Below are 24,970 nucleotides of genomic sequence, written 5' to 3'. Positions count from 1 at the left end.
GTCCCTTTAGTTTGTATAAAGATCATATTCCTAAAAAAAGATATTGGAGGCATAAGGAGACTGTACCTCTAATAATACAAAAACAATAATATAAAAGTAAAGGTAATTAAAGGTTAAAGTTTTATGTATGTAGCCCGAAATAAAGGGCTTTACACTCCGGACACCCTCCATCCTTAGACCCGTGATTTTTTATTTAAAATATAAACTTTGAATGAAGTGTCACCATGTTCTTTTTCTATTGATTTTGAGTGTCGACATATTCACATAGATCTGTGCCACCTTGACAATATTGTAGTAACTGGATTCTTCAATTTACAAATTACCAAAAACAAACAAATGGAGGATGTTGTGTTGTTTATTCAACTCTTAGCTCTTCTAAATCTATCAGACTAAATGGCTTAATAGTGATAATAGTGAAATAATTGCACTGAATACCTGAAATTTAAAAAAAAGCAACATGCCACGTTAAACTTTTTTATGAATACCAGTTAGTTTGAAGAAAGTTAGTGCGTGTGTTTTGTAGGGAATATATGACGTGCAGATGAACGATAGATAATCAATATAGAAATATTAGCTCACCTGTTTTCACCAGTGAACCAGCACGGCAGCGTCTCTCGACCCGTCTGTTCCCCCAAATGGCATCAGCCCACCGATGGAGCTGCTGCTGCTGCAGAGGACGAGGAAGTGTAAAACACAACAGCTTGTTCTGTTTCCAAGAAACTCTATGAGGAAGCTTTACTGTGGTGAGACATGCAAAGCACAGAACGCTGTAATCTTGATCTAATTTGACTTTCAAAAAATGGTGGCTTGTGTCACACAATACCTAACACCTCTGGTGTCGCCGTGACGTGGATGTGTTTTGTGTTTTAGTCAACTATATTGTCATCCTATCACAATGAACTTGTATGAACGTTGTTCTGCGTTGTCCCTGCTGAACTGCATGTTAGCATGGTGGTGACTAAGTAGCCTCACAGAGCGGCTGACCAGTAGATATGACATGCATAATAAATAATACTTATACTAAGTATGACAATAAATTGAGTATGCAGTATGTGGATTTTGTGCATGGAAGGAATTCACAGATTTATGGGTACATCCCAGTGTCCACCCAAAGGCCTTAAACCCCTCATGCACTCACCACCTGTTAAATGAGTGTGAGAGACTGTGAGGGCGTCAAATGATGCAAATACCAATGGGACAATGTAAAAAAGAATATAATGTACAATTGTCGGTATTTATTTTATACTTTTAATCCCGATTTTAACGTCTTTCAGACCTTTTACTCCCAAGATGAGGTCATTTCAAATAATTTACTTTTATTTCACAACAACTTCAATGACAAAATGAAGTAGTTGATGAATTAATTAATAAATGTCTCTAATCCTTAATGCTGTTGTGTGAATGTAATTCACAAGGCTGAACACCCATGTGCAGTCCTTATTGTTTGGCTTCGCCACGCTGGTTACCCTGTTTAACTTCACATTGCAATGAATTGTGGGTAATTCCCTACGGCCCGGCTCAACCGCACTTCAGTGTGGCCTGTTTGCTGGTAAATTCATACTTAATTGGTCTTTTTAAAGGCAGTATGCAGCGCATACTGATCAAGTAGGTAGTATACAGAGCTTTAGTATTTATTCAGTATTTTATTTCATTATTTGGTGCTTTTATTTTGGTAATCCATAGTGGTGAAATTTTGAATGTTGAATATGTTTGTAGGTGCAGTGGGATCAGCTGGCATCTCACAGAAAATAATGTCACAAGCAAAACCTCATGCAGAAACAAAGATATTACATTACATGACATTCATAAAACGGTTATTGGGTTATACACCTGCTCGAATCATTTTACAACCGCTGTGTTTACGACTGATGGAAAGAGGAGTGCTGGTGTTGTTGTTGGTCTGTTGTGCACAGGAAGCGTAGTTAAGCGTGGTCTAAAAACATTTCTGACTATTTGGATGATTCAGACCACGTGGATGTGAACGAGATTCATGATTTAAGTTATTTTTCAGTTGCAGAAAACAAAAAAACCCAATGCAAAACCGTTTATCTTTTTCAGTGTTTCAGCTGCAACACAGACAACAATTCACTCATACATTGTTAAAAATTGAGGCTTTATATCTTCTCACAAAGCCAGTAGTGTTAAACATTTGTCAATTATAGAATCACTACCAGTATAAAACCTTTCCTTATTTTTTTGCTTTTAAGTTTACAGGACTTCAAATAATTCTCATAAAACAGTCTTTTTTTTAAAAAAAATGACGTGCCCACACACAAGGAACCGACAGATTGTGAGACCTGAAGTTGACCAACACTTCATGTAAACTGTATCTGTAGAAGAATACGTGTCTCAGCTGCAGCGTCTTCTCTTGCGTTGACCGGACGATGCTTCGCTCGCAGCGTTTGAGAGGGCAAAGTCACATTCAGTCTTTAAAATACAAAGCACAGGCAAACGCGCTGAACTGCGACATCACACAGTGGTTTCGTGCTCCACGAGAGCCGCTTGAAGCTCGGGAAGAAATCTGTCCGTCTCTCCCTGTGATGCTCCGTCTTCTTGCGGCGAGGCCAGGCCGTTAGCTTTTTTGTGTTGTGGAGCCATTGGCTGTGCGGAGAGTTAAAAGATTAATCACTTGAAACGGTAAATACAGCGGGTCAGATTCATTAGCTGACGTTAACAACGACTCGTGACGAGGATTCTCTGTGAAGTTACAACAGAAGAAGAAGGAAGATGCTAATACGGCCATGCTAGCAGCTCTGAGAGGCCTTTCATTGAGCTAATTGCTAACAATGGCAACAATAACATGCTAACGGTTTTCCGTTATTCAACATAGTTTAGCATATTAGCATGCTAGCACTAAACAGAGTACAGCTGAGGCTGTTGGGAATGTCAAAGTGAAGTGTAAATGATATTTTGACTTCATGATGGAGATCGACAACATTTCAGATAAAGGGAGCGACTGTGGCTTCGGGTCAGGGTGGTCCTTGAATGACAAAGTTGGCGGTTTGATCCGCGGCTCTCATTGAACACCTGTTGAAGTGTCCTTGAGGAAGACATTGGCCTGATCCCAGAGTATATACTTTAGTGAGGGTTTAGGGCTGGAGGGTGAAAAGGACCCACAATTTATAGCGTTGTGGCGTTAAACACAGAGGACGCCAGGAGGTGTACAAAAAAAAAATACAGTACATATTCAGTCTGGCTCATTAAATTTACACAGAAACATTAACATAAAGGATTCATGATGGTACTGCTTTGAGTATTGTCACAGCAAATCATTCAAAAGTTACAAAGATATTTCCCTCAAAACCAAAATGTCAAGCTCAAGACGAAATGTCAGGGGATCTCCAGAGTTATTAGCAGGAACATTAATGCCTGTAACTATTTTAATATGTATTTCAGTGAGGCCCAAAATGGTTAACCAACGCAAAGCTGGATAACACTTTTAAACTCCTAATTTGCTATTAAAAGACATTAGTTCAGTCATATCGCAAAAAAACTACAACATTGTGTTTGGATTCGTCAACAATGTCAGTGTTTATTTGGACCTCCTGGCAGTCTGAAGGGTTTTCATAACGCTACTGACCGTCTGTCCCAGAGGAGTCACGCAGCAGAGCTTCTTTTTGAGACGTTCGGGTAGAAAACAAATCAGTTTCCCCAACAAGGGATAGATTGTGCCCGGCGTCACATCTTCCTCTTTCATCGGACCTAAATAGAAAACATGCATACATTTAGACATTTTAAAGTACAACTAAAATGTATTGTGAATTCTAGACAGTGCACAGTAAGAATCGTCTCGCCTGTGAGGAAGCTGACGACCAGGCCGGTTAGAATGACCGTGAAGCAGTTGAAGGCGCTGTACCACATGTAGGACAAGGAATACAGTCGGTTCAGTCCGGACGGTCGGCTGAAGGACAGAGAGCGTTGATTAACTTGTGGAAGGACTATCGGCGGGAAAACAAAACAAGAGCGCACCGGTACCGTCCGTGTACCTCAGAGTGACGTTTCGGAGCGCGCCGTGAATGGCCGCCGTCGCGTTGTCCGACAGCAGGACGGCGCCGCAGCCGACCGGCAGCGGCCTCGCGCCGGAGCCGCGGGCGACGATGCTCCCGATGCCGATCCAGAAAGACAAAGCCAGACCGGTTCCGAGACCCGCCAACGCCCCCTGGTGGCAAACGGGAAAAACCATCGGTTAGCATCGTCACAATAACTCTTGACGCTCTCTCAGTGGAGCCAAAGAGCATCGAGACGTCCGATAAAAAGCAGAGCGACTGACTGTATTGTTAAGAAATTGTGTTATAGATATTATTCTTATTGGATTACATTTATGAATGAAAATCAACTGTAAGGAGTGGTTTCCAATGTGGGTGTCGGGATCCAAAACAAGGCCCAAAATAAATCAGATGATAACAGGAACAACCCCATCAGTTAAAGGATCTATTTGGTAGAAAATGTGATTTTCCATGTTGATTATAAAGCAGGTCTAGGTGCTAAATAAATACTGTGAAAGTATCACACAGTATCACACAGAGGTTGTGATGTCATGCTGTGTGCCAATCCTCCACTATGGTGCCATTAAACGACAGGCCAATGCGATGGAAGAGCATCGTTGGATCATACGATCCTGTAAGATCCTGAGCTAAAGACTCATGAGAAGCAGGGCAAGGCCATTTCTACATATATTTCTTGTAAAATTGAGTCGTGATGGCGAACCACGCGATAGATCTCATTGATGACGCCCCGCTTACAGTGGAGTTGGCCCACGGGAAGAACATCCCGAGGCAAAACAGACCGAGAACGGGACCGCCGACCATGCCGAAGATCTTCAGAGCCACCTGGAGGTTCGATCACAACGACAGTCAGTGCACAGTCGGTGAGAAACCGCTACTGCCGTTTACGTGATCAGGATACTTGTCGTGAGCTCACCTGGAGAACAGAATCGTCCATGAGGTGCGTGAGGAAGGCCATGGCTATGCACAGCAGCCCGTAGAACAAAGCTTACAACGGAGACACCAGGTGAAGGGTTAGAACAGACGTTACCAAGCAGCTCTCAATGTGCGAGGAGGAACTTCAAAAGAGCGAACCTAAGGCTTTGGACAGCAGCGTCGCTCTCGCCTCCGTCATGGCGGGGAAATGCGGTTTGACGAGGTCTTCCATTGTCACGGTGGCCAGAGAGTTGAACGCAGACGAGATGGTGCTGCGTGGGAGGGGAACATAGACAGTACATGACATTACTGCCGTCTTTGAAATACACAGTAACAACGACTCGTTATGCTCATCATTCATCCTCTCAAAACGAGTCCCGTACCTGAGAGCGGCGCTGAACAAACACGCAACGAACAGGCCAGGTAGACCGGGCAGACCTTGCAGCATATCCATCACAAAGTATATCACCATCTGTGGGGAACACAAGACATTTTTGTTTATTTTTTTCAAATGCAAATTTGACACGGATCTTATAATGCACATTCTCGATGACATCACATTTACATAATGTCAGAAGGACGAGCCGATATGATGCAAATTTGAATTCTGCTGTAGTATTGTTGTGAAATCTACGTGCCCTTTGGGGTTTTTACATAACTCTGCACTCTTCACTTTCATCCTTCCCACTAATCTCTTCTCTTGAGATCCATGAAGCAGAAAAAGGCAAGAAAAGAAGAAAAAAAAAAATCACATTTTCCCCCAAAATAACGTCACTGGAACTCACCGCATCCTTTGAAGAGGTGGCCAGCTTGCCCGAGTGGTCCTCTCCGCAGTAAAGCGCGAACATGACCAGACCCATAACGCAACCCAGAGCCAGAGACAACTGCAGGGAGGGAAACGCCATGTAGCACGACCTGCAGACAGGAAGCAGGAGTCGCTTCAGAGGTCTTCTTCTGCCCCCTGAACACTCAAGACTGTGCTGCTTTGCACTGAACTTCCCAGAGATTGCTTGTCAATTATGTTTTTTTTTTAAAGAAACATATCCCTAACATTTTGATAAGGATTAGAGCGAACCTGACAGCCTCTTTCTCTGTGCGGGCGCTGAGATACCGTTGCACCTGAGCCTGGTTGACGCCATACAGGGACAGCATGAGGAACACACCGCCGACGCCCAGAGTCCAGAAGGTGTGTCTCTCTGTGGGATCTGGGTTCAGGCTGAGGGGGAAAGTGTAGAAAGACAATACGTTCATACCAGCAGTTTAGTTTGTACTACTCATTGTTACGTGCATTTTTCACAGGCTCTGTGTATTTACAGTTAGTTTACATTCTGGAAATATAATTGTTATAATATTATTCAGTATAATTATATAATATAACTGAATATCAGACTGTGATTTGTTTCATCAACATCTAAAGAGTAGAGAAAAGGAAATACATAAATCCCTCATCACTTCATTTTAGGAAACTGTTGATGCACTAAAGAGGTGCTTTCTTTTTGTTGTGATAACAAAATGATAAACATAAGTGATGCGCGTTGTAATAATACAATAATAACAGTATTATAGCGTTATAACGCATTTTGAGTGACAAACCTTTCTGGATGTTGTCATTGTTCAGGTTCAAGAGTATATCCGTAATTACAATAATTGTTAAAAATTAAATAAAAATACAAAGATATATTTAATGCTTGTCTAAAAATGTTGGAACATAAAATTACAAAATAACATGATTATGCCCTGAATGTATTTTTATTTCAATGTTCTCATTTGTTACCTGGAAGTAATTGTCTTTTTTATAAATAACTGAATGACAAACAACGGCTGAGGTGCTCATTGTTTTGCATCAATCTTCTATAAAAAGCAACAAACCTTTTTAAAGAAACCTGGAAAAAACAATATTTGTCTTTATTTTATAACCAAAAAAAAAATCTGCTTTTTCTGTGCACTCAGACCTCTGTGATTTTGCCATCTGGAACTAAATAAATAAATAAATCCGGATGCCTTTGCGGACCTCTCATCCATCCCCGATGCTGCAAACTACAGCGTGGACTCACTCGAGAGCAGAGATGCGGTTTCCCTCCCGGACTTTCCTCCAGACTTCGGACACGCCTCCAGTCTGTTGAACGCCCACCACGATGACAGCCAGCTGCCCCGCGAACATCACCACCGTCTGGAAGACGTCCGTCCAGATCACGGCCTTCAAACCGCCCTGTCGGGAGCAGACGAGACACATGGGAAATTAATCGGAGATATTCTTCGTTTGCTAATTTACAAATGCTACAAATCAGTCACTGTAATAATTTACATTAACGCATGACATCTGGAAAATGTAGAATTTTTTTAACAAAAGGATGAGTTAGAAACATTCAAATGTCAGAAGAAGAAGTTGAGCTGGAAAAGACCTTTAATGACTCACCATTGTTGTGTACAATGTGCACACTAGGCCCGTTACCAGCACTGTCCCCCATAATTCAAATCCAGTAACTGAAAGAAAACACAGCAACACATTGAACCACAAATCTTATCTATTCAAATTGAGTCACAGTAAAAAAAAAAACCTGTGTACGTGTCTCACCTGCATTTAGTGCAAAGGCGGGAGTGTACACACAAACTCCCATATAGATAACCTGCAGCGGAGCAAAAGAACAAATTAGAGACTCTCTGCGTCATATTGGTGAATAAAAATAAAGGCGATACATGAATGTGTCTCTTGTATTTTTTTCGGGCCGACGCGGATGCAGCAATCTCATCCACTTCATCATATCCGGGCAATAATGACTGTAGAAAAGAAATAGCTTAGGAAAAATGCTTATTTGCCTTCTTGCCAACATTTAGATGTGAATATTTATACTTTTCATGTCTGTACACTTACTACAAAGCCAGTAGCCAGTTACAGCTCCGGGCTAGAAAACAGTCTGGCTCTAGTCCCGCAGTAAAACCTCAACGTGTTTTCATCTTTGACACGTTGAAGTTTGCACAGATTAAATAAAACAAGATACAACATGTTAATTAGTTAATTTATTTAAGTTGACTCCCTGTTTCCAGTCGTCATGCTAAGTTAAAGTAACCAACTGCAGGCTTAAGCTTCATACAAGTACAAAGTTTCATTTTCCTCATTTAGCGCTTGTAGAAAAAGCTCCATTTTTTTGTCATAATGTCAAACTTGTGGGCTGAATGGGCATTGATGGACGTGACTGATGCTCAATAAATACAGTTTCATTGTCAACGTCAGCTCAGCTTTTAGCAGCGTGAACCGCATGTTACCTCACATGAAAATGAAAAAATGCAGCGAGATACTGATCGCATCGGAATTCAGTAGCTGCATATATTATCTGTCAAAGTATTGGTTGTTGTATTCGAAGAGGAAGAAGTGGTTTTTTTTGGTGCATCCCCACTGTGTCATGAGAAGTGTTGGACTCACCGTCTGAAAGATGAAGGCCAAGGTTCCACAGATACGCACCGCTCTGCTGAAGCGCAATTCAAGATACTGTGAAACAAAACAAACACGAGGACTGTACGTCATGAAGGATACACACCAATAAATATGATTTTAAATTATATCATCTTAATATATCCAACAAAACTGCTCCGTCATACCTGGTAAGCGCTGGAGAGCCGCAGTTTGTACAACACGGGAATGAAAACGTGGGCAGGAATGAGGAGGCCGAGAAAGTAGGCACAGCCGATGAACCAGTACTGAGTGCCGTTAGTGTAGATTTCCGCCGGTATGCCGATAATCGCCACGGCCGACTGGAATGAGGCGATGAGCGACAGCGAAACGGGAAGACAGCTCATGCTCCGGTCCGCCAGCAGGAACTCCTGCGTGGTGCGCTGACGCCCCCCTGAGAGAGCATAGTACAGCCCGATGCCGATGGAGGCGGCGAGCAAGAGTGCAAATATCACATAGTCTGCGGCTGTGAAGTGCTTCTGGGCGGACGGGTCCATGTCGATGGTCTTTGAGCCTCGGCTGCAGAAGGTTTGGTCCTCCTTCAGACGGATGGGGGAAGTCTCTTTCTACACCCATCAGTCAGGAGGGTCCCGGAGCCTTGAAGAATTAAACACATTGGTTAAATGATATCTCTGTGTGTGAGAGGGTATGCTTTGCTGGCATGTTGTGGCTTTTTGTATTCAATAATATTTTGAGCAAATCACTTTGCTTGAAGGGCAAAGACCACATGCTCCCCTCGTGTTCTGGATTCCCCTGAGCCGTTTACAGATTTCTGTCCCTTCACACATAGATAGACAGAGGGGGGAAAATCACAGTCAACTGTTTGCAGCAGAAGAATCTTGTAACATGAGACAAGCCCCGGTCTACACACAAACTGAGGTCACACAACCCGTCTGTCAACCTTCCCCTACTTGTGCTGATCCATAAATACCGACTCCTTGTTTATGTATGTTCAGCCAGGAGGTGCACTGTTGCCTGCCATATGCTCCTTTTGTCAATACTACACCACAAAGACAAACAGCAGCAACCTTCCAATGAGGGGATTGAAGGTCAAAAGCAACAAATGGGTGTTGATTTTTAAAAGTTTCTATTGTTACTGACAGCCGTGTCGAAAATAATTTCTGCTTTTTAAAATTTTTAAATCTGAAGTCATTGTTTTTTGTCTCTTCCATATAAAACTGACATATATAGATTGACAAAGTGATAGACAGCTAGAATGTATTTGAGAAGCTGCTGCACTAAATTACTCTTAAATCTCAAAAAATAGCTAACTGGAACGTAAATGAGGAAATGTGAAAAGAAATGTAATTTAAAAAAGATCATCCTGTCAAAAAATATAGTGCAGTGAAAAAAATAAAGAAAAACGAAAAGAATAGCAATAAGACAGCCTCACCTTTACGCACCAGCAGTGTTGTAATCCGGGTGAGGCTAACTGTCATCGGCACCATGCTGTTTTCACTGAGACGTCCAAGAGCGTTCAAAGAAGTTAATTAAAACCGTTTATCTCGTTTGACTAAATATCCCGTTGTTTTTCATCTCTACTATTGTGTTCATACAGCGTTAAAATAGTAACAGAACGGCAGGCTAATCCCTCGGTCCAACGCACATGTGATCCCAGGTTGTTTTGAAATCTCTTCCGGGGTTGAATCTAGGGGCGGGGCTACGGGTGATGACGCGGCAGCCGCCAAAATCAAACAAAATCCGCCACTTGGAGTGGACGTTTCCATCTGAAGCAGCTAACGTGCATTGTTTGACGTAAAATAAATACTCTCGAGCCATGGAGGGAGCGTCTACGAAAGGTAACCCGGACTGGTGTAAAGCTCGTAACCCACTGCTGTTATATATCTGTATATCTATCTGGTAACTGAACGTTAGCTCACCAGTAGTTTGTCTGTTGTGATGCTCCGTTCGCCTAAAGCTAGCTGAAGCTAATATGTCAACATATGTCGTTTGAGCGTGATTCCAACGGGAGCATTTGTTCCTCCGCAGGGGTTTTGAGTCACCTCAGTCTGCTGGAAGCTAAGGCAAGAAGCCGAAAAACTCAACCGCAGGAGTCGAGTCGTGTGCAGGAGCTGAAGGCTAAAGCGGAAGCGCTGCTGAGGCAGAGACAGCAGCTGAGAGCAGAGATGGAGACTCACCAGGTGTGCGTCTGTGTGTGTGTCTGTGTCTGTGTCTGTATCTATATCTATATATATCTAAGTATAGATATAGATATATATAGATGTGTGTGTGTGTGTGTGTGTGTGTGTGTGTGTGTGTGTGTGTGAAACAGTTCACTTATTCATGTAGTGAACAAAAGGTAACCCGGACTGGTGTAAAGCTCGCAACACCTAGTCAAACTAATGCAGTCTAAAACAACTTTATTTCCTATGTGTACTATATATTATGTACAGGATGTGTACGTGTAAAGTTGCCTGTGTATATATCGTATCGCAGTGTGTAGAATTTACCTCAAACCTTCCTGGTGGAAACTAAGCATCTCCAAATGTGATGATTTTGCCGTACATTTAAATAACCAACAGTAAAAATTAAAAAAAGAATAGGAAGCATTTTACTGCACATTGAGTACTTGTAGTACTCTAAGTTATAATTACATCTTCCTGCTACAGCATCTCAAGAAACTGAGGGCATCTATGGACAAAAAGTGTACACAAGAAGAAGAAGAGGAGGGAATGGATGAAGACTCTGAAAACTTAAACCTTCTGCGGCTGATGGCCAGACACACACAGCTGAAAGACCTTCTGCATGCTTATGACGTCATCGGTACTCTTCTCATGTCATTCACATATTTAATTCATATTTGGCAGTGAGATGTTATTCTAAATGTCTCTTAGAAATCTCCGATTTCATAATCCAACCTATTGATGTTGCTCAGGTGGTTACAACGTCGTAAAGACCCGTCAAGGTAAAGGAGTGTGTGTGTCCATAACCACATCCTACGAGGGCGTGTACCTCGAAACCTACAACCTGGAGATGGACCTGAAGCCGACTGTGAGGATCAGTCGACACAACGTTCCCCCGTTTATCCCGTTAAACCACCTGGTCCAGCAGAGCAACATGCAGGCAGAAATAAGGACTCTCCTGGACCCGCTCAGCCAACATCTCAACGCATTCGCCGGTCGCAAGCAGCAGTTGAAGCTCGTTAAGGTGCCGGACTTCACTTTTCTGTGTAAATTGTTAACTATTAATAATAATATAGATACAACTGTCAGTACATGGAAAACCTAAGTTAATTTACTAAACTTTAATTACGGGAATTAATATAAATAAAAAGCAGCCAATAAAACCTTAACGTGCGACATTAATTCTCACAACATACTGTTTATGTTATGATACTAACCCAATCAAACCTGCAGTGTTTTTTTTGTGCACATTTCTTCAAAACTTTAGACAAACTTTAGTCTTTCTTTACTTAACATTTTATGTTTGACCTCCTGCTTGTTTCATAGGAGCTCCATAAGTCTGTGGACGTGTTGGAGAGTAACGTGTTGTGTTCATTACTGGTGCTGATGTTCACGGAGCCGAGAGAGAAGACGACGGTTCTCTGCTCACTCGACTACTCCGACGGCACCAGATGTCTTCCCACGAGAGTCCACTTTGAATCTGATGGTAGGATTTCATACACTGCAGAAGTTTCCTGACTAAAACTGACAGCTATTATAATAGGCATAGCTCAAATCAAGAAACCTGATTTGGTTTGTAGTTATAATATAATATCAATCACTTATCATCACAACAGACCCCATCATCTCATATTGCTTGATTATATCATTTGATTATTATACATGCATTCATTTAAAAGCAGGATTTTGACAGTTGTTTGAGGTGCTACTTTTAAACTATTCATTAAAGGTTCTCCAACTAATATCTCAATTTCTTTTTTGCAGACAAGGAGCTTCCTGATTCTCCAGAGTGGAAGAAATTCCACAGCCTTCTCATGGAGACTCCTGTGCACAAAGCTTTGATAACCATGAGGAAGATGGGGAAAATTCTGTAGTGTATGAAGACATATAATGAAGTTTTTCTACAGTTTAAATTAACAAAATATGTACATTCTCATTCTTTACAATAAAACGCAGATGATTTAACTTTCATTTCTCTCCCGATGTTGCAAACGTGAAGGGTGTAAAACCGTCTGTAGACTGCAGCCTGCAGACGGTTGAGGTTCCTCTACGGAGGTTCCGCATGTATTTCCATGTCTCTTTTGTCCCGGAGCTTTTCTATAAACGCCGCCACCCTGTTGTGCAACGTCTCCCTCTGAATCCGCCTCAGCCGCTCCAACTCCTCTCTCTCCAGCCGCTGTTGCCGGGCCAGCTCCTTTTCCGATATGGAGTCGATGGTCGCGATGTTCTTCATCTGCATGAGAGACACGCTGCTCTGGACGCGGCCCCTGCGCCTCACTGAGCCGCCGCCGCTGGCGGGTTGGACCGACGGTGCCGACGTCGACCGGCTCGGCTCCGCCGGTACGCATCCTTCGCTGTGATGCTGCGACTTGCCGGAGCGCCATCTCCTGCTGTCCTGTGTTTGAAACGCCCGCTCTCCAATTTCTCTCATGGCGATGTTGACGGTCGCTTGAGGCTCGACCACTTTCACCATCACGACCCGTCCAAGTTCGGTCACCAGCGCGTCTCTTCTCTGCTGGAGCCTTTTGCGAGTGTACCGGTACTGCCGGTCCAACGTGTTCAGCTTCTGCTGGAGGTCCCGCTCCTCCTTTTGGTTCAGCACTTTCAGGTCTCTCTGCAGCACACTGGCTCTTCTGAGGCTTTGGTCCATTATAACGAGGCGAGAAGGAGCCAACTTCTCTCCCCGATTCCTCCTGAAAGTCACTTTTTTTCTGTTTGTATTGAAGCAGTTTGTCGGTTTCTTACCTGATTTTGGTTACAGGTGTGTTTGCTGCCATGGCTGTCTCGTTGTTTGTAATATAATAGCCTATTGTATTTGAAATGGCTGGGATTGTTGGTCATTGTGTCACGTTGACATTCCTATAAGAGATTACATTTCAAGAAGGCAGTCATGGGTCTTCTTGTACGTTACACAATAACTCTGAGTTTAAAGATTTTTCTCTTCTTTAAACTCTAGTTCTACTACTTCCTCATAAAATATGTAATAATGAAACACATTTGAGCAATACTGTTATCAAGAAATGTTAACATAATGCACAAACTGCATATTTAAAATACAAATAAATATTTTAAATGAATAAAATTGTTCAGTTGTTTCGGTTAGTTTTATTTAACTTCATTCTCCAAAGCAATCAATATTGGTGTTTCAACAAAATATAATCATTTTGATTTGAGCTGGGGGTTTTTCAATTCAAATATTTCTGTAACCAATCATCTTCACCTCTATCCACTTAATAAACAACATTATCCGACATTAGCATTACAATTTTACACAGTATATGTCTGTGTAATCTTTTTGTTTTGACATTTTGTTTACTATTTACTATTATATTTGTTATTGTTTATCAATTTTTAATTTGTTATATTCAGAGCCACATATATTCATTGTATTGGTTTAACTTTTGCTTTGTTTATATTACTTTTATTTGTCTTGTGAATCCCTTTATAACACGTTTTGAAAAGTGCAATATTAATTAAATGTATTGTTACTATGATTATTATTTTTAAGAATATGTGTTGTCCTATTTGCTGAACCAAAGGAGTAAAGGGGAAAATAATTGTCAATCTGAAATATTAATTATTGATTCTTGCAGCCCTGTTCAGGCCAGCATCTCATGGAGGATGGATCCCTTCATTTGACTTGTATTTAACATTTAACATTTCCAATTTCATGTCATTTATGGCACTAAGAAATGTGAAAATCCGCTTTTCTCGTGCAGTGTCCCTTTAATAAGTGCTAGGAGCGGAAGCCGGCCCCTCTGCAGGTTCGATCCCTCCCGCGCCAAACTGAAGTCCAGGATGATGGCACCGCCAGACTTCCCCAAAGCTCACCAGTCCTCTCAAAGTTGATGTACTGTTGACGTGGTTGTCTGGTAAGTTGTTGTGTTTTATGCTTTCTTAACATAATTCAAAGGCAGCAGGTCGAGTTTATGTAAAACAAGCTGCTAAACTCTACTGCCTGTTCTTCTCATCGTACCTGTAATACAGCATACTGTGTGCATCTGCAGACACTTTAATTAATCTGAGATTGATTTAAGTACTTAAGTTGCAAAGCAGAAGGCAGATGAGAGTTTTTACCTTACAGCGCATGCGCGTTGCGCAATGAACGAGTCATTACTGGATGTTACCGTATGACGTAATCGTAGAATCTTCCGTCATATCAATACCGTACTACTTCAGTATTATCACAGCTTCTTCCGGTTCCGCTTCTCATTACATTACATGTCATTGAGCTGACGCTTTTATCCAAAGCGACTTACATTAAGTGCATTAAAACCGTAAATACGAAGTAGGAACAACAAGAAGCAAGACAGAACAATTTCTCAAATAAAGTCAAACTGCTAAGTCCTATCAGTAGGAGCCATCGAAGTGCTGCCTAAGTGCTTCCGTCATTGTCTTTATTCAAGGCATAGTCGAAAAAGGTGAGTTTTTAGTTTGCGGCGGAAGATGTAGACACTTTCTGCTGTCCTGATGTCGGTGGGGATCTCATTCCACCATCGAGGAGCCAGCACTGCAAACAATCGTGATTTTGTTGAGTGTCGAGTTCGCAGCGACGGAGCGACAAGCTGATTGGCTGAAGCTGAGCGGAGCGAGCGAGCTGGTGTGTATGGTTTCACCATGTCCTGGATGTAGGTCGGACCCGATCTGTTTGTCACGTGGTACGTCAGTGGTACATACTCTAGTCATGGTTAAATAGTAAATACATTCAGGCTTGAATTAGAAGAGTTATTAAGCGGATGTCTTGAAGCGGATGCTGGCGGCCACCGGTAGCCGGTGCAGGCCGAGGAGGAGTGGAGTGGTGTGAGTGAACTTCAGGAGGTTGAAGATCAGTCGAGCCGCTGCGTTCTGGATGAGCTGGAGAGGTCGAGTTACATTGGCAGGTCGGCCTGCCAGGAGGGAGCTGCAGTAGTCGAGGCGGGAGATGATCATGGCCTGGACCAGAACCTGTGCTGCCTTCTGTGTGAGCAGAGGACGTATTCTCCTGATGTTGTACAGCACGAACCGACAGGAACGTGTTGTTGCGTTGATGTTGGCAGTCAGGGAGAGTTGACTGCCAAGTGTCACACCGAGGTTTCTGGCAGTTGGGGTCGGGGCCAACACTGCGTTGTTGAAGGTGATTGTGAGGTCTTGGATGGGGGAGTCTTTTCCTGGAAGGAATAGCAGTTCGGTCTTGTCAGGGTTGAATTTCAGGTGGTGTGTGGACATCCACTGAGAGATGTCGGTCAGACAGGCAGAGATACGCTCAGGTATCCCGGATTCTGATTGAGGAAACGAGAGAATCAGTTGGGTGTCATCAGCGTAGCTATGGTACGTATTAGTTTTGTCCTTATTCTCACTAATGGTCACGACAGTTATTCTACTTTAAGTACTTTACGTGTCTACATCTTCCGCCGCAAACAGTTATTCTACTTTAAGTACTTTACGTGTCGCTCTGGACCTATATTTATGGGAAAGTTACAATTAAATGTTATGACATGTTAAGTCATAATACTGTTATGACCGTAATAGCAGATATTGGTTCTGTGTGTCCATGCTAATTTTCATGGAAGCATAATGCATGAGAGAAAAATAACGTGTCCTTTTTATTATTTAAATACTATTTTTTTTTCACTGTTGTCATCTTTCTTGTTTTATTGCTGTTTCTATTGTTTGTCTTTACCATGTAAAGTGCCTGGAGTACCTTTTTAAAGTGCTATACAAATAAAATATATTATTATAATTATCACAGAATTCAGTGAAAGAAGTCTTCTTTGGGAATAAATAAATAAAATTCAGTTGCGTTGCAAATTGACGTTTTAAAATATGGTCAAATAAAATCAGAACAATCTGCATGTGTAGACAACCCTATATGCAAATGTATTTTTGTATTATTTGACTAACTTTAGACAACTCTTTCAACAGCAAATTACACACAAACTATTCAAATGTATTTTATCTGATTGTTGTGTCTTCTTGTTGTGTGAAGACAAAGAAAACAGCACTAAAGCATGTTTTTCATGTTCTACATTATGTGCTCCATAAACATATTTTACAGTAGAAAAGAATCACAGATTAAACACTACATTAGTAACGACATGGAATATTTAAATAACACATACACACAAGTGCATTATTGGCCATTTTCTCAGTCACTCAGGCATTACAAATGAAGATAGACAGTAATTTATGTAAGAACTGGGGGCGATCTGTTCAAATGTGGTTGCTGATGTAGATATATGTACTTTTGCTTCTTTAATTCAACCCCAGTTGCCACTGCTCTGACTGTAAATGCATCACATCCTGCACACTGGAAGATTTTTACGCGGAAACGCCCACCAGGCAGTGAGTATTCAAAGTGGCTTGTATATTATTTTATGTATTATTTTTCATCTTTACATTGTATTAAGACAGATTTTTCTCTATATTCCCGTTTGTCCTTTTACCGGCCTGGCACAAATGTTGCTCTCGCTTTGCCAAGATGATGCGTGCCGTGTGTGTTGACGTACCGGGAGGACCAGAGAATTTGCTGCTGCGAACTGTCCCGAGACCTCAGCCGAAGGGCGGAGAAGTCCTGATTAAAGTTCACGCGACGGCCCTCAACAGGGCCGACTTACTGCAGGTACGAAGCGAATGTTACGAAACACAAGCGCATTGCAACCTCCACGCTAAATGTGTTGCGGTTTCCCAGCTGGATGTGGTAACATAGTATAACAATGTTTTGGTTTTCCACAGAGGCGAGGACTGTACCCGCCTCCCCCAGGCGAGAGTGACATCATAGGCCTGGAGGTTGCTGGTACTGTGGCTACTCTGGGTGCGGGGGTGAAAGGAGGCTGGTGGCCAGATGACCGGGTCATGGCCTTGCTCTCTGGAGGAGGATATGCAGAATACGTCTCTGTGCCTGAGGAGCTTCTGATGCCCATCCCCCCAAACCTCACTCTCTGCCAGGCTGCTGCGATCCCAGAGGCCTGGCTCACCGCTTTCCAGCTGCTGGTTTTTATAGGTACACAAACACACGCACACATATGCAACTATGTTTCTTATTATTTCTTTCAATTTTATCTGTATTTGTCTCCATAGTCGAGGACACACATGAAGCGTGACTTCAGAATAGTGTTACAGGTGTTAGAAGACAGATGTCCTATTAATTCTGTATAAGAAGCCTGGTTTGATGTTTAGCTGGGTGGAGATTATGTCATCACATTTTTTGAATTCCTTTTAGTTTAAATGTCTTTTTTTTATGATTTCTCTATCTACGTTTTGTATTTTTTGTTTTTAAATTATTCTTAAAATAAATAAATAATACTACTTCCATTATATCTTCTTAATAAACCCCCTTACTTTCATTTAAGGCATTTAGAACTTCACCATAATACAGTAATTTAAATAATTGAAGTTGTAAGTTCACATTCCTGAAAGAAGCAAAACTATAAACAAGTTAAAAAATAATAATAAAAATAATCTGAAATGACACGTTTCAAACAGATAAATGTGAAGGCGGTGAAGTGTTAGTTTCTAGTAGTTTCCACTAAATCTGATACAGCCGTACCTGTTCCCGCTCTCCATAATGAGCCAGGAGGTAAAAGTACATCATTGTTGTCACCTGTCTTCTCCGCCGCAGCCAAGGTGAAGGAGGGGGAAGTAGTTCTGGCTCACGCCGGAGCCAGCGGGGTTGGAACCGCCGCCATTCAGCTGGTGCGTCTGTTCGGTGCCGTGCCCGTCGTCACTGCAGGAAGTCCTGAGAAGCTGAAGATGGCCGAGAGTCTGGGAGCTGCGGCGGGATTCAACTACAAAGAGGAGAGCTTCGCGCAGGGAGTGCACGACTTCACAGGAGGTGAATCGTGCATGGAGGCTAATTGTCTGCTGAACATTGCTGTAATGATTTTGCATTGTTCTTATTGCGGTGATCCAACACACAGTATGTCAATGTTAGAACCACTTTGCATTGGATTTCCTCTGCACAAGTGATGACAGTGACTTCTCATGCACCTTCTCATGTAATGGAAATAAGAAGCACTTGTTCTACAGTACTAAAAACAAGTGTAAACAAGTAGGTGTACATACAAGATTGGGAGCTTTTCTATTTCAAAGGCTCTCAACATGGCGTCCAGCTCTCCACTTAGGTGCTAAATCAAACTCCTTTACTTTCACAGGCAAGGGAGCAGACGTCATCCTTGACTGCATCGGCGGCTGTAACTGGGAGCAAAATGTGAGCTCCTTAGCCACCGACGGCAGGTGGGCGCTGTACGGCACCATGGGGGGCCGGGCAGTCGAGGGGGATCTGCTGGGAAAGCTGCTCTCCAAGCGAGGCCACCTGCTCTGCAGCCTCCTCCGCTCTCGCAGCCTTCAGGTGAGGATTCAAGCGGAAGAGACGCACCAGCTGCGCCTCTTCATACCTGCGTGCCGTTGCACGTTGAAAAAGTGCTGCCACACCTCTATTTGCATGAGGGGAAACTGCAGTTTGATTGTCGCTTTGCATTTATCGTTCCCAGTACAAGGCAGAGCTGGTGAAGGCTTTCTCACAGCGAGTGTTGCCGTGTTTCTCAGCGCAGCGGGCCGCCCTGAGGCCGGTGATTGACAGCTCATTTAGGCTGGATGACATTGCAGAAGCTCACCGGCACATGGAGGCCAACAAGAACACGGGGAAGATTGTCATTAATGTGATTCCACCGGATCAGGAAGCTCAGTGAGGAACCGCTGCAGTAATATTAACAGAAAGGGCAAAATGCAGTGTTGGATGAAAATAATTGCCATTTCTTCTGTAGTGTCACGATTAACCACTATTTCACGATACTGAATGTTTATTTGTATTGTGTTTGTACTGATTAAAGATACCGACACTAACTTTCTCTTCCTTTTCACACGTATTATTCAAAAATAATGCTATCCTAACATATTTTACAGAAAAGAATAGCAGAGTTATTTTCCTGTCAAATATATTTAAATTAATATGGATGTTATTTAATTAAGGCAGCCAAAGTACTTCCAGTTGTATTATGTCAAGAAATAACATATGGTAAAATGAATGTGTAGTTTACAAATTCCAAACAGATTTGAACTATTATGGGCTTCCACTTCCAAATTTCCCACAAGTCAATATTAACATATTTATAATTGTGTGTTTACCTTAATAATCCCCAGAAGAGGAACATTTTACAATTTGAGCTTTGGATGTTAGTAGGGAGCTAAACCATGATGTATAAATATATCATAATTTATTACTTTATTTTTTTTAAGTAGCTAGTGTTGCTGAATAAATATAGTGGAGTGAAAAGTACAACAATGTGTTTTGGAGTAGAATTCTAAAGTAGCATAACATGGATAATACAGTATTTGAGATTGGTATTAGCAAAGTAATTACACATGTATTACATTCTTTAGCGAACACACACACACACAAATATATTATATATAGTATATCATTATGTACAATGATGCTTATATATACACTTTTTTTTTTTTTTACGAATTATTTATCAATAAATGTGCATCCTGCGCATTTGCAACGCAGCCCCGCGCGCATCAAACCAGACGTCACCGGACCAATAAGACTTGCTTCTGGCTCGCGCTTCCTGCTTCGCCGCTAACGTTCTTCTCATGGGACTTTCTGCGGGTCATTAACGGAGGAAACCGGGTCCCAGCTTCAACTTCATGGACTAAACTTTAACACAATCCACGGACACAATCCGGACTCTATGATTCGACCACAAACAACGATATTTATTCGTCCTGGAGGTGAGATTCAACACACAAGAAGCGCCTCCTCGCGCTAAAGTGAGCTAAACCGGATAGCAGTTTGTCGTGACTTCAGCCCGCGGGGTTTCACGAGTAAAGCAAACTCACTTCAATATGTGAGTTAAGTCCTGACGTAACTAACTTTAACTACGTTATGTCCTTGATGACGTGGGACTGCTTTTGTTGTTTATTTACGTCTTTGTGAGCCATTGAAGTTACTTTAGTTATGTTCTTACTCTGAAAGTATGCGTTTTATTCTTATGTGTACTTGTGAGTACAGTGCATTGCAGGCTCTTTAAAAACAACAAAAACATATTTAACATTTTTATTCTATTCATTTTCTTTCTCAAGAAAGCAGACATGCATATCATAATGTTACTTGAGTGGCCCATAAAAGATAAACAAATAACTGAGGCACATCCTTTATAAGATAGTTTAATAGCTGAACATGGATCTGATTCACACCCAGTGAATCTAACTCCCGGTGATGCCAACAGTTTCTTCCATTTCTGCAGAAAGAGATGAGAGATTTCTACATGAAAGTAGAAGGAAGATCATCAGCAAACTACTTTACCGCCACGGCCCAGTTTCCCCACCAGCATCATACACGAATGAACCGCTTCCTCATATTGTTCAACACAGTCCGAGAACTTTACAAGCAGATGTTCAAGTCGATTTCCTGACACGCGTTGCTCTCCAGATTAACAATGTTGCATTCCTGTAAGCAGAGCAGTTTAGTACCTGCACCTGAGTCTGTGAATGAGTGATGAATTGTATTGTAACTCTTTGTATCGCCTTTGTTATTTCACAGCTGCCAAGTCCTGAAACATGGAGCGTAAAATGTCAACAGCAGGAGAAAGCCTGTACCAAGTCCTGAACCTGGAGAAGGGAGCGCCTCCAGAAGACATAAAGAAGGCCTACAGGTGTTAATAAAGATCAATACATCTGTCTATTTAGCGAACGTTTGCGATCCAGGGCTTTATTATGCCATCAGTATGTCTTTTTTCCCATGAATTGAATATATCTTTAATTTGTAAAAGGACAGATTCTTGAACAAACGACATGTATTGTTTTTATTTGTCCAAGTCATGTGGTTTGGATTGCTCCGTAATATCTTGAGCAAGGGAAATCCTTTTTGCTCCCGCCGGACGCATAATCTGACTCACTTGTTTCCAGGAAACTGGCCCTGAAGTATCACCCCGATAAGAACCCAGACAACCCGGAAGCTGTGGACAAATTCAAGGAGATCAACAACGCCAACTCCATCCTCAGCGACGAGAACAAACGGAAGATCTACGACGAGTATGGATCCATGGGGCTATACGCGGCCGAGCAGTTTGGGGAAGACGGGGTCAAATACTACTTCCTCATGTCCAAGTGCTGGTTCAAGGTGAGAGGCGGTTTTTAAACGTCTACATGTGTAACAAGTGAGAATTGAGCGACTCTGTCAGTGTGTTTTTTTTACGTATGGAGTCAAATATCTGGAGTGTCATAAATTCTCCACAGGCTGTGTTCGATATTCATTCCCCTTTTCCTTGGTGTTTAGGCCCTCCTGGTGTGCTGCACTATTTCCACCTGCTGCTGCTGCTGTTTCTGCTGCTGTTTCTGCTGCGGGGTGGGCAAAAGCGCCGAGGACGAGGAAAGCTGTGCTTATATGGACCCCGAGGACCTGGAGGCAGAGATCAGAGAACAGGATACAGGTGAGGGACTTTGCTCTTTTGGATTCATTTCAGCTTGTGATGGATATCTTCCTGCTGCTGACATAAAATAATAAATAGTCAAAAAATCACATGGGAGGTTGTCGAGCTGCTGTCTGTTCCATTTAGGTGCAAGTTAAAATTAAACTAAAAGCTTTTTTCACCTTAAGTGTTTCACTTAGTGTTTTGAGAATATGTCTTAGAGAAATCAAAGATTGTCAATATAAAAAAATCTAAAGATACATAATACAGTAACAATCTGAACCGGACGAACACAACATCACAATGGCCTGATCATACATTCAAAATATTGTTTATCGTGAGTACCAACAAACTGAACTTTAAAACATCATTCAAAGGAATAATAATAATGGATGGATCTGAGGACAAATTAAATGTCCCCAGATCTTTGAACATTTATTTTCTGAATTCTCCGAGTGGGTGTTTGCTCCGTGAGCCTTTTCACAGTGAACATTTAAGCCCGGAGGAGATTAACAGTCTTTATAATAAGAGTTAATTATGGAAACAGTCTGTCATTGTGAGTGACGAGAGGAATTAGTTCACTGCAAAACCCAAATGTTGGCAAAAGAAAACTTGACCCAATTAAACACTCGTTCAACCAAATTTGTTAAATTTGCACTTGAACAATTGTTCCTACGCAGCTAAAAACACACAATCACCTTATTTGTTTCACAGCAGGAGACCATGTAATAATTACTCAGCCGAGCTCTGACACCTCAGATCGCGCCTTCACCTCCTCAGGTAAAGTGCACCTGCCCTCTGTGCCGCTTCGCTAATCTGGCAGAACGCCAGGCGGCGGCGTCCTGGGTGTGGACCTTGTACTAACTTCTCCTTCTACAAGCGCTGCAGGACGCTCTTATTAAGCGGTTGTTGTTCTTATTTCCCTCGCTGCTTATTGATAACGTTGCTCGCTCTCACCTGAGGCTGTTGAAAATGTTATGGAGGCGGAGCACAGTGGAGGAAAACGCTGGATTAAAGTGCGAATGCTAAATATCAAGAGCAGTGGTTCTCAACCTGGGCGTTAAAAGCATATTCATCTTTCTATTATCATCCCTATTTATCAGTTTTCCCTCAAAGAAAAAAGTCTGAGCCTCTGAGTAATTATATATTTTCAAGCACACAACTAATAAACCTGTTTTGTTTTAACTGTTCAAAGGTTGAGAACAACTGATCTCGAGTTACTGCTCTTTATAGAAGCTCCGAAAAACTTTTCTGCTGCTTATTTTTCTTTTGTTTTAACATTTTCCCCAGTCTCCTTCTCCTCCACGCTTCATAACCTGTAAACTAACGTGGGGTAATTGAGAGCATATCTTTCTCGTTGTACTATTTTATAGGAAGGGCTCTTTCTTTATTGTTAATCGTTGACCCCGAAGCCAGAGCCAGAGGCCGTATTGAAATCATTTACTCAAGATTAACAACACATGCCTCTAATACTACGGCTACAGTTCCGTATTAATTTGACGTGCGTGGATGTACAGATGTGTAAGGTACACGCCGTTATTACACATGCAAAAGTAAAAGTACTCATTAGAGAGCAGAATGGAAGTAATAGTACATTATCGGATGAATCGACATGAGGGGATCTCTATTTAAATGATTATGTTCTTCTATTTGAAACTAACTGCTTAGTTCTGCTGCTTTTGCTGGAAACATAATAAAAGTAGAGACATAGTTAATAACCTTTTTACTTCTCCCCTACGCGCCTGCAGGTGAGATCGCTCCGATCGTGATTCAGCCTCAGGCGACCAACGGCACCTCGTGAAGCGAGTGAGTGGCGTCCTGATGGAACCACGTGGGCATCAGCGACAGCGTCGAGTATGAATTATGGGTTTGAATGTGGAGAAAAGATATTAATCTCAGTCTTTTGTCTTGATATGAATCGAGCAGCAATTTGATTCTGCCATATTTCTCTTTTCTTTGATATGTGCCAGTGCGGTTTGTCTTGGAGCCAATCTCATATTTATTTTCACTTTTCTTTTCTTCAATATCGGGTTGTATGTGGACTGCAGTGCCAAATGACAAAGCCGTGCAGATCAAAGCTCTGGAATAGTTTGTTGTTTTTAAATGTGCACTTTAATATCTTAAGTTCGTGTTTTTAAAATCCAAAAGCTGCCATGACGGTCTGAGAATATTTTTGTCCAAGGTGGCTCTTGGGTCAGAAATATTTAATGAATAAATGAATAGATATAGATATATATATATATATATATATATATATATATATATATATATATATATATATATATATATATATATATATATATATATATTTATAAATTCAATCACACAACTAATAAATATATATATTTATAAATATATATATATATATATATATATATATATATATTATTTATAAATATATATATATATATATATATATATATATATATATTATTTATAAATATATATATATATATAAAAAGCAATATAATGTGCTGGTTTCCAATTGTTCAGAGGCCAACCACTCGGTTCAGTCACACTGTACATAGATGTTGTAAAAGCAAAGGGCCTTTTGAAATGATGTACAGTTCATTGAAACAAACTGTTTGTGTTCCCCGTTGTGCGTTTGTCTGACAGCCTGTAAATATCTCCATGAGCATTAATGTTTGTAGAATCGACGCTAACGGGCATCACAGGAACTATTCAACATTTTGGGAGAAACACTCGTTCACTTCCTTTCTGAAAGTTAGATTTTAAGCTTGCGACTTCTTCACATCATCGGACGACAGACGGTTGCATGATTGCAGAGCTCCCTGTTGCAGTCCTTTTTAAAATATATATTAATTGACAATATAGCACCATATTTCTTAAGTTGGGTTTAAATTAAGTTAGGTTTTATTTCCTAATAATGACTTGGTTTGACTGGAGCGGATGTGACATGAACATGACATTAGCTGAGTAGCTGGAACCGGGAGGTGATTAGCCTAGCTTAGCATCAAGACTCGAAGTGGGGGTAAGAGCAAGCCTGGTTTAAATAAAATATAAAAATCTACCTCATCACACGTCATCAACTGGACAAATACATTTATATTTGTTATTAGTTCCACAGAC

General features: G+C 41.5%; 5 protein-coding genes across 14 annotated transcripts; 3 read left to right on the top strand and 2 right to left on the bottom strand.

Annotated features, from left to right (window-relative positions):
* Positions 1-1,382: 1,382 nt before the first annotated feature.
* Positions 1,383-10,139, bottom strand: slc5a6b (solute carrier family 5 member 6). Of its 6 annotated transcripts, none has more exons than XM_068580691.1 (17): positions 9,279-9,403; positions 9,072-9,145; positions 8,517-8,964; positions 8,341-8,406; positions 7,495-7,546; positions 7,336-7,403; positions 6,974-7,128; positions 5,995-6,135; positions 5,705-5,834; positions 5,303-5,391; positions 5,079-5,191; positions 4,927-4,991; positions 4,743-4,835; positions 3,987-4,159; positions 3,795-3,901; positions 3,581-3,702; positions 1,383-2,601 (listed from the first exon to the last, which is right to left on the bottom strand). In XM_068580691.1, the coding sequence occupies exons 3-17, from the start codon at positions 8,862-8,864 to the stop codon at positions 2,470-2,472; spliced, it is 1,854 nt and encodes a 617-aa protein (XP_068436792.1). In that variant the 5' UTR covers positions 8,865-8,964; positions 9,072-9,145; positions 9,279-9,403; the 3' UTR covers positions 1,383-2,469. The 6 variants fall into 6 exon arrangements, with proteins under 6 accessions (XP_068436792.1, XP_068436794.1, XP_068436793.1 ...); XM_068580693.1 differs by having other exon boundaries at positions 9,303-9,317; XM_068580692.1 differs by lacking the exons at positions 9,072-9,145; positions 9,279-9,403 and adding an exon at positions 9,771-10,139.
* cenpo (centromere protein O) lies at positions 10,006-13,144 on the top strand. Of its 2 annotated transcripts, XM_068580697.1 has the most exons (7): positions 10,006-10,166; positions 10,357-10,508; positions 10,977-11,130; positions 11,243-11,514; positions 11,817-11,976; positions 12,255-12,365; positions 12,664-13,144. In XM_068580697.1, exons 1-6 carry the CDS (start codon positions 10,145-10,147, stop codon positions 12,362-12,364), a joined length of 870 nt encoding a protein of 289 aa, XP_068436798.1. In that variant the 5' UTR covers positions 10,006-10,144; the 3' UTR covers position 12,365; positions 12,664-13,144. The 2 variants fall into 2 exon arrangements, with proteins under 2 accessions (XP_068436798.1, XP_068436797.1); XM_068580696.1 differs by lacking the exon at positions 12,664-13,144 and having other exon boundaries at positions 12,255-12,461.
* Positions 13,145-14,276: 1,132 nt separating this feature from the next.
* On the top strand, positions 14,277-19,241 carry tp53i3 (tumor protein p53 inducible protein 3). 2 transcript variants are annotated; one of them, XM_068580918.1, is made up of 7 exons: positions 14,277-14,362; positions 16,737-16,811; positions 16,948-17,088; positions 17,202-17,469; positions 18,088-18,300; positions 18,620-18,816; positions 18,959-19,241. In XM_068580918.1, exons 2-7 carry the CDS (start codon positions 16,758-16,760, stop codon positions 19,154-19,156), a joined length of 1,071 nt encoding a protein of 356 aa, XP_068437019.1. In that variant the 5' UTR covers positions 14,277-14,362; positions 16,737-16,757; the 3' UTR covers positions 19,157-19,241. The 2 variants fall into 2 exon arrangements, with proteins under 2 accessions (XP_068437019.1, XP_068437020.1); XM_068580919.1 differs by lacking the exon at positions 14,277-14,362 and adding an exon at positions 14,783-14,911.
* Positions 14,888-16,322, bottom strand: LOC137787828 (uncharacterized). The gene is made up of 3 exons (XM_068580566.1): positions 16,283-16,322; positions 15,225-15,748; positions 14,888-15,166 (listed from the first exon to the last, which is right to left on the bottom strand). The coding sequence occupies exons 1-3, from the start codon at positions 16,320-16,322 to the stop codon at positions 14,888-14,890; spliced, it is 843 nt and encodes a 280-aa protein (XP_068436667.1).
* Positions 19,242-20,059: 818 nt separating the features above from the next.
* dnajc5gb (DnaJ (Hsp40) homolog, subfamily C, member 5 gamma b) lies at positions 20,060-24,040 on the top strand. Of its 3 annotated transcripts, none has more exons than XM_068580714.1 (6): positions 20,060-20,201; positions 21,013-21,124; positions 21,378-21,591; positions 21,748-21,901; positions 22,598-22,660; positions 23,629-24,040. In XM_068580714.1, exons 2-6 carry the CDS (start codon positions 21,030-21,032, stop codon positions 23,679-23,681), a joined length of 579 nt encoding a protein of 192 aa, XP_068436815.1. In that variant the 5' UTR covers positions 20,060-20,201; positions 21,013-21,029; the 3' UTR covers positions 23,682-24,040. The 3 variants fall into 3 exon arrangements, with proteins under 3 accessions (XP_068436815.1, XP_068436814.1, XP_068436816.1); XM_068580713.1 differs by having other exon boundaries at positions 22,595-22,660; XM_068580715.1 differs by lacking the exon at positions 22,598-22,660.
* Positions 24,041-24,970: the final 930 nt, after the last annotated feature.

Source organism: Clinocottus analis, unplaced genomic scaffold, assembly GCF_023055335.1.
Source record: "Clinocottus analis isolate CAN_PGR_092001 unplaced genomic scaffold, fCliAna1.0.p SCAF_17, whole genome shotgun sequence".
Taxonomy (NCBI): Eukaryota; Metazoa; Chordata; class Actinopteri; order Perciformes; family Cottidae; genus Clinocottus; species Clinocottus analis.
This window is presented reverse-complemented; position numbering and strand designations above follow the sequence as displayed.

Coding starts and splice junctions, on each gene's coding strand:
- slc5a6b (XM_068580692.1), bottom strand. CDS start 8,864: ATGGACCCGTCCGCCCAGAAGCACTTCACAGCCGCAGACTATGTGATA. Junction 8,407..8,516: donor GGCTCTCCAGCGCTTACCAG/GTATGACGGAGC, acceptor TTTGTTTCACAG/TATCTTGAATTGCGCTTCAG. Junction 5,192..5,302: donor TTGTTCAGCGCCGCTCTCAG/GTACGGGACTCG, acceptor CCTCCCACGCAG/CACCATCTCGTCTGCGTTCA.
- cenpo (XM_068580697.1), top strand. CDS start 10,145: ATGGAGGGAGCGTCTACGAAAG. Junction 10,167..10,356: donor GGAGGGAGCGTCTACGAAAG/GTAACCCGGACT, acceptor GTTCCTCCGCAG/GGGTTTTGAGTCACCTCAGT. Junction 10,509..10,976: donor CAGAGATGGAGACTCACCAG/GTGTGCGTCTGT, acceptor TTCCTGCTACAG/CATCTCAAGAAACTGAGGGC.
- LOC137787828 (XM_068580566.1), bottom strand. CDS start 16,322: ATGCAGATTGTTCTGATTTTATTTGACCATATTTTAAAAC. Junction 15,749..16,282: donor ATTTGACCATATTTTAAAAC/GTCAATTTGCAA, acceptor TTCCTCAATCAG/AATCCGGGATACCTGAGCGT. Junction 15,167..15,224: donor GCATCCGCTTCAAGACATCC/GCTTAATAACTC, acceptor CCATGACTAGAG/TATGTACCACTGACGTACCA.
- tp53i3 (XM_068580918.1), top strand. CDS start 16,758: ATGCATCACATCCTGCACACTGGAAGATTTTTACGCGGAAACGCCCAC. Junction 17,089..17,201: donor ACAGGGCCGACTTACTGCAG/GTACGAAGCGAA, acceptor GGTTTTCCACAG/AGGCGAGGACTGTACCCGCC. Junction 18,301..18,619: donor AGTGCACGACTTCACAGGAG/GTGAATCGTGCA, acceptor TTACTTTCACAG/GCAAGGGAGCAGACGTCATC.
- dnajc5gb (XM_068580713.1), top strand. CDS start 21,030: ATGGAGCGTAAAATGTCAACAGCAGGAGAAAGCCTGTACCAAGTCCTG. Junction 21,125..21,377: donor GACATAAAGAAGGCCTACAG/GTGTTAATAAAG, acceptor ACTTGTTTCCAG/GAAACTGGCCCTGAAGTATC. Junction 21,592..21,747: donor TGTCCAAGTGCTGGTTCAAG/GTGAGAGGCGGT, acceptor CTTGGTGTTTAG/GCCCTCCTGGTGTGCTGCAC.